The sequence below is a fragment of the Ursus maritimus genome, unplaced genomic scaffold (assembly GCF_017311325.1).
Source record: "Ursus maritimus isolate PB19 unplaced genomic scaffold, ASM1731132v1 scaffold_12, whole genome shotgun sequence".
Taxonomy (NCBI): domain Eukaryota; kingdom Metazoa; phylum Chordata; class Mammalia; order Carnivora; family Ursidae; genus Ursus; species Ursus maritimus.
In genome coordinates, this window is record NW_024423564.1 from 1,745,844 (window position 1) to 1,757,231 (window position 11,388).

General features: G+C 52.0%; 1 protein-coding gene across 4 annotated transcripts in view; it reads right to left on the minus strand.

The window, feature by feature from the left end:
* Positions 1-4,451: 4,451 nt before the first annotated feature.
* The window catches only part of TUFT1 (tuftelin 1), a 44,864-nt gene continuing 37,927 nt past the window's right edge, over positions 4,452-11,388 (minus strand). For 2 of the 4 annotated variants that reach the window (XM_008695649.2, XM_008695651.2), the window contains 5 exons: positions 10,711-10,805; positions 8,489-8,594; positions 7,318-7,401; positions 6,586-6,686; positions 4,452-6,016 (listed from right to left, as the gene is read on the minus strand). In XM_008695649.2, the coding sequence (XP_008693871.1) occupies positions 5,950-6,016; positions 6,586-6,686; positions 7,318-7,401; positions 8,489-8,594; positions 10,711-10,805 (453 nt within the window). In that variant the 3' untranslated portion in view covers positions 4,452-5,949. The remainder of the gene's footprint in view (positions 6,017-6,585; positions 6,687-7,317; positions 7,402-8,488; positions 8,595-10,710; positions 10,806-11,388) is intronic. The other 2 variants (XR_569771.2, XM_008695650.2) reach the window with 2 other exon arrangements.

Here is an 11,388-nt window from a genome sequence, read left to right on the forward strand (position 1 = left end):
CCTCTCTCCCTGTCAGTGCGTCTTTTGTTTCTTGGCTGTCTCCTACAAACCCGCCCACAGACCTGAGTTCTGCCTGCTGGAGCCAGATTGGAGTAACCTGCGCCTCCTCCTACAGGAGAGAGTTTCATCTTTAGAGACTGTCCTGCTTCCCATCAGCCTTTTTTCATCCTGGCTGAATAACCCCGGCTGATAGGATGAAACTAGTATTTGGGAAAGATTCACATGATGGTGGTAAGGGGGATGGGCTTGGGGTAGGTTAGACTAAAAGGTAGGGAACCAGCAGGCACTGGCTTCCGAGGCAATCCAGCCTTCAAGACTGGCTGAGACAAGGCTGTGGACGCACGAAGAGGCGAGGCTGAGAGATTTTTCAAACAAGGAAACGTCAGGACATGTTGACCAACTGGACACAAAGGACAAAGGAATGGAAAGAGGAGTCAGGGATGGCTTTAAGATCTCTCGCCTGAATCACTGAGGAGAGTGACTCTTTTTACAAAGAGAAAGAGAATAGGGAGAGATTTTGGAAGGTAGTCAATTTCTGTCTTCCTGACGCTGAGATTACAGTATATCGAAGGAGAGAGGTCTGTCCTATAGACCAGGTGTGAGATAAGAGAGAATAGGTAGATAGATGATTGACAGATAGATAGATAGATAGATATAGATACAGATATAGATATATATATTGGTCTCAGCTCCCAGTTCCTGGCACAGATCTCCCAAAACCCTTGTAATATCCTGAGTGATAAGAGCATTGGGAACATTTCTTGTTCTAATATTTGGTTTTTGGCCCTGGTTCCTAACACAGGGCTCCTGTAACCCTTGTGAATTCCTAAGTGATAAAAGAACACCAGGAGCATCTTTGTTCTGGCGAGGCGACTCTGGGCAAGCTCCTGGATGAGGGCTGGCCCTCAGAAAGATCAAGCCATGATTAAAAGCTTGCCATTTGCAGCCTCATCCCCCATTCTTCCGAGAAGGGAGGGCCTGGAAATGGAGTTAATAACTGACCATGCCCGTTTGAGAAAGCCTCCCAAACCCCCAACAGTATGGGGTTCCAAGAGCTTTCAGGCTGGCAAACACGTGCACATGTGGAGGGTGGCGCACGCCAGCTCCAGGGGACAGAGACTTCTGCACTCGGGACCTTCCCAGACCTCGCCCTAGATATCTCTTCATCTGGCTGTCCATCTGTATCTTTTACTATGTCCTGTAATAAACTGGTAAACTTCAATGCTTCCCTGAGTCCTGTGATCCACTCTTGCAAATTAATCGACCTAAAGAGGGGGTTGTGGGAACCTCCAATTTGTAGCCAAGTCAGAAGTTGTGGGAACCTGGGGACCTGCTACTTGCTATTGGCGTCTGAAGTGGGGGCAGTCTTATGGGCTGAGCCCTTACCCTGGGGGATCGGAAGCTGTCTCCAGGCAGATGGTGTCAGAATGGAGTTAAATGGCAGGGCACCCGGCGGGTGTCCTCAGTGGTTTGGTGTGGGGAACAGCCTACCTGGTCAGTGACCAGGAGTGTCAGAAGTGAAGTGCCCTGCGCGGGTGGGGTAGCACAGAGGAAACATAGGTAGGAAACGGAGTTTTTCCTGCACACCAGTGTTTTTCACATTTTCCCCCCACGGATGACAGGCTGGCTCACACACAAACACGTACAGATAGACATAAAACAGGTGTAAGGGTCCCCAAACTCCTGCAGACCTAGTACCCAGAATACTGGGGAGAGGGAGGAAAGCCCTAGGTGTGTCAGCAGCACTGCATTGGCCGATGAAGTGAGGAGTGTGAATGGCTTCCTTCCCTCTCAGCGGTCAGATCCTGTGGTCTACAACTTGCTGACCAACAGCTCATCAGGAAATGCATTATCCTTTTTTATTTTTTAAGATTTTATTTATTTATTTATTTATTTGACAGAAAGAGACAGCCAGCGAGAGAGGGAACACAAGCAGGGGGAGTGGGAGAGGAAGATGCAGGCTCATAGCGGAGGAGCCCGATGTGGGGCTCGATCCCACAACGCCAGGACCACGTCCTGAGCCGAAGGCAGACGCTTAACGACTGAGCCACCCAGGCGCCCCAGGAAATGCATTATCCTGTCACCGTCCACCCTCAGTCCCATGTCCCAAAAGGCTCCAGGGGAAGAGAGATTCCGGCAGAAAGGCCACGCACATTTTAAAGTTCAAAGAAGTCTGCTGCCAACCCGCAGAGCACGTGGAGCTAGAAATTATGTGCCTGTAAAAAACATCTCCTTTGTCCTCAGCCTGGGGAAAGAGGGTCTAGAGAATATTTAGGTCTCCAACTTTGAGTTTCAAGGCCATGGTGCTTAGAACTGGGACAGGGAAGATAGGACACAGTCTCTCCTTGTGAAGCCAGAGCGCTAAATCGAAGCATGGAAAAGAGGCCAAGGGCCCTAGGCTACCATCTGCTGCTGGGTGGGAGCCTGAACAAGCTGTGGCCCAAGCTCTGCAGCGCTGGCTCGAGGAATGAGGAAGCCCCACCCAAACAGCCCCGCGTCCTGAAGAGCTCATTAAAGAGGAAAAGCTGCTCAGGCACCCCAAGGGACATTGCCCTCCTTGGTCAAATTAAGTTGTTTTAAGCCATATCATATCAGAGCATCTTTCCAGGGTAAATCTTGGAACACTTCATAGTGAAAGATTCTTTTCAATAGAAATGAAGATGCGCGTATCAACTTTGGGCTTTAGAAATTTAGTTTTTTTAAAAAAAACTTGCCGCGGGTAGGGGGATGGGTTGAGTGATGGGGATTAAGAAGTGCAAAGAGGAGCACTGGGTATTGTATGGACGTATTGAATCGCTGAATTGTACACCTGAAACTAATATTATACTGTATGTTAACTAACTGGAATTCAAATAGAAACTAAAATAAGTAAACATTTAAAAAGTTGCCATGCACCTCTTGGTTGAAATGCCATGTCCCTCCCAGGCTTTTTTCTGTTTGCAGAAGGGGCCACACGAAGGGATACGGGAATGGGGGCCCTTGCTCAGGAGGCAAGCGGTGCTCTTGCAAGCTGCTCTTCCCGCGTTGGGGCTGATGCTCCAGGTTTGCGGGAGCTGGTTGCTGAGAGCTGCGTGTCAGGGCAGCTCTCAGCGCCCAGCTCAAAGAAACAGGCCTTCGAGGCAAAGGTCCCAGGCAGGCAGATTCAATCTTCCCTCCGCAAACTATTCAAGTAGCACGGGAAGAGTCGGCTTCCCAGCGCGCTAACCCAGGCAGCAAGGCGGCTGCCGAGACCAGGAGCGGCTCGCGCACCGCCCCTTCCGCAGGCTCTGGGCTCTATCTGCTCCTCGGTCTCCGCTCTCCATTGAAAAGGTTGCTAAGATATAACTGAGCTTCCCCACCGCTTTCTCTTCCCGTAGTCCCTCCTCAGCCTCTGGGGCCAGCCCCTGCTCCTTTCAGTGGTGATACAACCAGACTGTGGCAAATACACAGCAGAGGTGTGTTTTGGTCCGAGGACTCTCTCCAAGCCCCAGTTCTAGTCTGCAGACTACTTATCTCCAGTTCGAGTCTCTGCTCATCCCCCCAAGCCCTCGAGGCCTGGGTCCAGAGCCTCCCTTTCCCGTATGGCAGCGCCGCCTTCCAGCCTTGCCTTGCGTCTCAGCACCACAGGCAACCCCACCCGCCTCCACCCTCTTCACACTCTGTGAACAAGCAGAGTCTAGACAGACCCATGCCGAGCAAGACGAGAACCCTGGGCTGTCAGAAGACAAACGCAGGTCTGGAATGGGAGGTTTCCAATACGTTCTGAAACCCCAGGTGTGAATTAGCTGACAAGCAGAAGGGGGAAGAAAAGTCCTAAGAGAAGAATTTCCATTCTTTCCATTGAAGGAGAAAGGGGAACTAGAAAGAAGGGGCCAGGGATAAAGGGGGCTGCATTTCTAGTTTCTTTGGCCTAGAAAAGATTTGTGTAAACTTGGCTATGCCCCAGGGGGCTCTGCAGTCAACTACATTCCTGGCAGAAAGAAAAAGATCAGTGGACTAACTGAATGATGCCCAGAGAAAGCCAAACACGAAACCTTTAAACGGCTGCTGTCAGCGTTTCCAGAGAGCTTGGCGTTTCTGCAAAGAGCCTGGAGTGGCTCCACTTCCTCCCTTACTCATTGGTGAATCTCTAAGTAATCACAGGACCTCTGCTGTGACCAGTTCTTCTCCAGTCGAGGAGGACACACTCGCCAAGCGTAGGGCCCCCACAAAGCCACCACCCCAGACAAGGTCAAAGTTAGGGGCCACCGTCTACAGTGAAGACTCAGCCCGCAAGCTGAGCTGCTTAAGAGGGATAGTCTAAAACCTCTGAATGCCACAGTCTTTTAGTATTTGGGCTGTCTGGCCCACACCTTCCAGATGCGGGTAACAGGGCGCCCATCTTCAACAGGCACTAAAATCATGTTTTTTCATCCTCCCAGAAAGTTGGGGGTGGGGGTCGTGGGGGGAGGAACAGGCCAGCAGCTCAAAGAGACACATTAATATATTTTATTAAGTTTGCCATACAAAGAATATGCCACAGGAAAAAACATCAGAACTGGAAGGGCCCGTGGAGATCATCCGGACTCCCTTGTTTTACAAACGAGTACAGTGAATGAGGAACACCAGAACAGCGTTCTGGACAGCACCGGCGCTTCGGCCCAGTCCTGACACACAGAGTTCGGCCTTCTGGTTCCGAGCCAAGGAGAACCTCCAGACTTGACCCATGTGGACTTTGAATGTTCCTGTGCCCTACAGTACCACTTTCTGATGCTTATTTCCTCCGTGAGGCTGCAGGAAGAGCCCTAAAGAAAACACGATGAGTGTCAGGGCCATTCGGAGCCAGGAAAACAGACTGACTGTGGAACAGAAGGTGCAGAGGGCTTAGGGGAAGAACTCAATCCCTCCCCAAAAGAGTCCCGATCATCCCTGTCCCCCAAACAACACACACTCGGAGCCCAAAGCCTCACGGCAAACATACTTGCCTCCCTGAGGTTCAGAGCAGGTTGGAAGGAGGAAGGGAAAGAGGCGGGTACAGGAAAAAGAGAAAAAGATCTACTTCTGAAATCAACAAGTTCAGAGGGAACACATTTTTCCCTGCACGGAGCAAATCCGAACACCACAAGAGAAGGCTGTAAAACTCTGGTATTACATCAATCGTGAGATGTAAGGAGAAACACCGATAACTTAGCAAAATAAATACAATGAGAGTTTCACTGAGATGGACGTAACCCAGCGAAAACAGTTTTGAGGCTCTTGAGTCAAGAAGACCGAGGTGTACCTTGCACTGCATCTTGGAGGAAACCCTAAGAGATGCTGAGAGCCTTCCCAGCAGAGAGAAGTCACGCATAACTCCCTGTGGCCCTACGGAATGTTTCCACTAAAAGCTACTCCCGGAACGTACATTTCCTTCTCCTAGGAAGACAAGGCTGGCCAGTCAGAGCTGAGGCTCACTGATTCTGCCCAGGCCATGACAGGTCGTCCAGTGTCTGTCTGTAGGAGGCCCGGGTCAGCAGGGGCTGAGGGCGGAGCGAGTGGAAAAACAAACAATGTGTTGCTAAGAACTGAGCTGTTTGTGGACATCGCCGTGGACATCGGTGCCTCTGGCTTCACTGGGTGAGGCAAATCTCGCCACCTCTCCTGACCCACTGAGGGCCTGGACTCTGGGGCCGCTGAACTCCGGTCTACGAGAGAAGGGAGGCTCCGCTACAGAGAAAAGTAGTAACTACGGGAATGAGGCTACCGCCCCGGCTCTTGCTGGCAGGTTAACGTCCTCCAAAGGGCTGCAGTGTCCAGAGGAGGCGTTCACCCTCTGTCTGCCCAGCATACAGGGGACAGGAGTTTGGAAACAGTGGGACACATGAACCCCCAGCCCCGAGTGCAGCCAGGGATCAGTCAGGGAGATCAAAGTCGGGGCGAACAGCCTACGGGTGTGTCGGGCTTCTCCGCAGGCGAGAGGCAGCGGCAACAGCAGCACCCGGCTCCTTCGGCTCATGTTTCCACCACTCGGATAAGAGGCATGGGCTTATTAGGGCTGGGGGGCTTGGATATCCTGACGCTGAAAGAAAGTCGGGAACGCTGAGTGCAGCTTGTCGCCCGCCCCACCCACGGCCACCTCCCGCGTTTGCCCCCGGGGTTCCACACTCTGGTGCCAGCTGAGGCCTTGGCTCTAACGCTTTAAAAGTAACTGTGAGCAGCATCTAAGAGGAGGTGGTGGGCCAGGGCTGATGGAAACACAGGGAGCACATAAACCGCTGAGAAGCGGGTCCAGCTGTGGTTCTTGATTTTTTCAAAGTCTGGGACCTTTTTGTGAGTCTCTTGGAACCAGAAGGCCCTCTCTCTGGAAATACGCACTTGCTATACCTTCATGATTTATGCTAACAATTTCAGGGGGTCCATCCGGATCCAGAGGCCGTTCACGGGCCTCCTTGGGGTTGTGCTGTCAGGCTCTACTCTGACTTGGTCAGAAAATGGTTCAGGCGGAGAACAGGTCAGATTAGAGACTGAGAGCGTAAGTGGGATTTAGAAGAGCCTTGCCCTTGCCTCAGTACCAAAGCTTTCCTTCCCAAAGCTCCGTCCCTCTTCCCTCACTTCTCCCCCGGGCCCCCCACAGGCACGCCTCCTCACCTGCCCAGGTTCTCGGTCTTGGTCCAGGTCTGGGTGCTAAAGTGGCCATGACTGATCTGCTTTTCTATCAGGTGTTCCATCCGGTCATGCATCTCTAAATTCTGTAATACAAGTTCTGGGGTCAGAGTTGGCCATTTGTGACATTTCACTAGCTCACTCTGGCCTCTGCCCCTCGGTTTGTCCTGCAGTCACAGCCACCCCTACCATGCACGCTACCACCCAGTGCCCTCTCCCCCATCCCTCCTCTTCACCACCCCCGACCACCCTCCTCCTCCAGTGCTCGCTCCTGCCTCCTGCCCTCAAGAATTGTGTGTGACACTGATCGTTCCCTGCTGTCCTCCCGAGCTCTCGACAAAGGCGGAAATTAGACTAAGAACTCGTGAGCGGATCGAGGCCACCGCCTTAGCTGTGGAGAACACAAGGCCCCTCCTACAAAATGCCTGTCCCTCCACAGCCCAGCTCCACTGTCGCCTCCTCCGCTGGGCTCATGGCACACGGCTCCCCCGGGGATGATGTGCGCATTTAGAGCGGGGACAGGTTTTACCGTCGTAACTCCCTGAAGTTTCTCGGAAAACACTGACTCAGCTGAACTGAATGTCAACAATCCTCCCAGACACTCACTTCTGAGCAGCAGCCAGACAGGACGAAGACCCTTCAGACTCTCTCCCTCCCTATGTACAGTCCTGTCTTCCAAGAGCCTGCTCCCTTTCCAGGGCTGCCCCATGCACACACCTCTGCTTCCAGGTAGGCGATTTTCTCCTTGAGCTCCTGGATGGTGCTGTCCTTTGACTGGACCACAGCTTTTGAATTCTGGAGCTACAAAGATGTGGGAGACAGTGGGGTTCATTTTGAAATGACTCAGTACGCACTCACAGAACTTTACCCTGCTGCCGGGGAGCCAGCAGAAACATAAGGCAGACTTTTGCACCTCTTACATGACTTGCTTAGCTTTTCTAGAAAAGCCCCAGTTCAGTCAATATTGAGCTCTTGATTATCCCAGGCGCGAGGGGAGGGGTTGTAAGAACACCACCCTGATGATCCAAAACCATGGATGGCTCAAAACCCATTCCACTTGATGTTGGGAAATACGAATTATTTATTCATTCAAGAAATATTTGTTGGGGCACCTGGGTGGCTCAGCTGGTTGGGCATCTGCCTTTGGCTCAGGTCAGGATCCCAGGGTCCTGGGATTGAGCCGCACATCAGAATCCCTGCTCAGTGGGAGCCTGCTTCTCCCTCTCCCCGTCCTTCCCCTCCACTTATGCTCTCTCTCTCTCAAATGAATAAATAAAAATCTTAAAAAAAAAAAAAAAAAGAAGAAGAAGAAGAAGAAAAGAAATATTTGTTGAGTGCTTACTATGTGATAAGCTCTGTTCTAGACACTGGGAAACAGCAGAGAACCAAACAGAAAAATCCTAGTCCTCGTGGAGCTGACACGCAGCAAATACGCCCTCCCAGTTAGGGGGTTTTAAGTTCTCAAGACAATTCTGCCAAATGCCATATCCTGAGTATGCTCCCTAAAGCTCAGGGGTGGAAGGCAGAAAATCGGCCGTGAGGTACAAAGGTTGATAATCTGCACACAGATAAGTGAGTTTATTGTGACTTCATTATTCATTTACCAGCGCTCTTCAAAGTGTAAGACAGACTAAACTTTTCCTTCTTTTCCCACTGGAAAGCAGAAGGCAAATGCCTAAAATTATAGGGGAAAGATGGGACAAAAGCAAATCCCACTCACCCAAACCTAGTAATTGGTAGCCATTAATGTTTTAGCATAAGGAATAGAAGCCAAGCTCTCCAGGAGAATAAACAGCAAAAGCAGGGGCTCGACAGGGAAACAGGGCTGGGCTCCACGTGGCAGCTCCCCGAGAGAGGGCGCGTGCGCGGGGACACCGGCCCCGCCTACCTGCTCTATCATTTGCCGCACTTTGCGCTGCTGGCTCTTCAGCATGTCATCCAAGTGGTGGATCTTCTCCCGCAACGCAGCCACTTCCTTTTCCAGCCTGGCGGCCCTGGGCGTTAAGACCAGAAAGCTGAGGCAAGGGGAAGAGATGCCTTCTCCACCCAGTCACAGGAGGAACCTTGGGCTTGGGGGCTTCCATGAACTGGATCCCCTCTGCCTGATGCCCCAGTGTCTGCCGTTGAGGAGGAGGTGCTCGGGACACCTTGGGACGGCACGGTGGGAGCGTCACTAGAGATCAGCTAGTCTGCACGAGGAAACTGTCTCTCAGAGAGGGACGGATGGATAAGTCACTCTGGAAAGCTCTCGAAGGTACAACTAGAACCACTAGGTAGATGTCCAGGGAAGCAGCCCTTATGCTAACACAGGACAGACTTTCTCAGCATTAAAGCTGTCAGAACGTGGACAGCCTCATGTATGACGTGCTCTTCATTTCCTGGAAAGATTCAAGTGGGAGCTGGGAGTATGACACCCAATGCCATCAAGCTGTTGGAAAGGACTCTATGTCAAGAGGGAGATAAGATTTAAGGGTCCTTAAAGCCTCTTCACACAAGTGTGTTCCTGAGTCTCCCGATTCCCAGACACTGCCATAACCTCTGCATCTTCTAAATCGGGCCAAGATCCCCAGAGGTCCGGCGACTAGGCAAGTGTCCAGGAGTTCACACCTCTGAAGGACCGCTGGTGCCCATCTCTTCTGCTCCTGCCTGAGGAAGCTGACGGGTGCCGCTGCCAGAAGGAGGGCAGAGCTCCTGGTGCGGGTGGAGGCGGGGTACAGTGCAATCTGAGCCCCGACATCCTCCCTAAGCCTCAAACAATCTAGGAGTCCACCCTCAGCTCTCCAGTGCCCTATTGCTCAGTCTCCTTTTATTTAGAAAATCAATTTTTATGGTGCACAGCCATCACTTGCCATTCCCAAGCCTCCCTTTTGGATTATCTGAGTCTTTTCTGTTTCTCCTGCTGCTTCCTCTCGGTCACCTGCTCATGAGCACCACTGCTGAGGAAGGAGGAGTGCGGAGTACTTTAATACAATTCCGTGATGACGTCAAGCCCAAAAGGAGACTACAATAAAATGTCTGCATTTCCCATGCCTAGATTGAGGTTATCCCAAAAGAGAGAATATGCCCCCCATCGACTGTGGGGTCCAAGGGGGCAAGAATCATGTCTGCTGGGGCACCTGGGTGGCTCAGCTGGTTAAGCATCTGCCTTCGGCTCAGGTCATGATCCCAGGGTGCTGGGATCGAGCCCCACAGCAGGCTTCCTGCTCAGCGGAGAGCCTGCTTCTTCCTCTGCCTGCCGCCCCTCCCCCTGCTTGTCTTGTTCTCTCTCACTCTGTCTCTGTCAAATAAATATATAAAATCTTAAAAAAAAAAAAAAAAAGATCATGTCTGTTAATCTTAGAATGCCTTAGAAGGCCCTCCAGGTGACACCTGTTGAACTTAGAAAGATCCAACTTATACCATGGACACAGCAGGCCCAATATGCTGGCGTCAGCTTTGATTTACCATTTGAGATCTTATTTATTAATTGCCAGCAGCATAAAAAATTTCCAAATTCTTAAAGGTCCAAAGTGGCCTACTCTTTGCTCTGTAGGTTTCACCGGTAGGGCCTCTGATCTCTGATCAGAGGGAATCTGTCAAAACTTGGAGCGGGAAGGATCCCAGAGGCCCCCGCTCGCCACTGCTGACAGCCGGCTCTCCGCTGGAGGAGCTTCGCGTGACCGGAAGCTCAGGATCTCTTCACGGAGCTGCTCTTGTAGTTTTTGAAGCCTGACTCGTAGGAAGTTATCTGATTTACCCTCAAACAATTCACAGTCGGTGTTTGTCTTTGGGGGAGGGAACCGTGGCAACACTACCACATCCACGTCCGGTGGGACGGCTGCGGAGTAAGGTGCCACGACGACACGGACTTCAGCAGCTCTCACCTGACCTTGGCTCTAACACCACGCAGGCCTTTTCTCCAAGGAGAACGACCTCCCCAGAGACGGCAGCCTCCCAAACAGTATTTCCCTCGGCGGGCCCCACCCTGAGCAGCCGCCCCATGAGTCAGAGCGGGAAGATCTGACATCAGCACCAGCTTCCTCCCCAGGCCTGCCGCCACGGGAGCTGCAGGCTGCATGGCCCGCCCTCCCCTCCCTGCACCCCAACTTCCCGGTGAACAAGGGCCCTTACTTTTCTCGTTCTGTTTGGCAGTCAGTGTTCTTGCTCTGAAGTTCCTCCAGGGCTCTTTCCCCTTCCCTAACCTTTGCCAGTAAGGCCTGATGTTCCTGGATAGGCCGAAGGGAAGAAAATCTAGGATAAGAGGTGGCAACGGTTTCCGTTTGGGGTGAAAGGGGCCTGAGGGCTGGGCTCAGCCCCTATTGGGCCTGGGACAGCTGCCAAAGAGCAGCAGGCCAAGCTGGTTTGCTGGGGCGCCCTCCCCTGTCAGGGATAACCCTTCCCACCCTCGGCATACAGAAACTTCCCAGCCTCACCCAGCTACCTGGACAGACAGCTTGGCCCTGCATTATCCAGGCCCACCTGCCGGCTATGGCTACCGGTCCCCGGGGAAACCAGGCCCAGTGACTCCTTAAGAGCAGTTTTGTCTTTTCTCTTCTTTTTTCTTTTCTTTTCAAAAGCCCATAAAGGGCAGCTCTACAAGAACCCAGCTGAAACAGAAATGGGTTCAACTCTAGTTATCAAGGGCTAAGCTCAGCTGAAAGACTTCTTGTTCCTTAAAGGCTAAAAGGTTCTCGAAGGTATTTGCTAAGGAAGTTATGCAGTGTGTTTTTCTGGACCTGCTCAGAAAAGCAGACTACAGTGGTCTCAGTCAATTCCAGGACACCCCCCCCCCCCCCCCCCCCCCCCCCC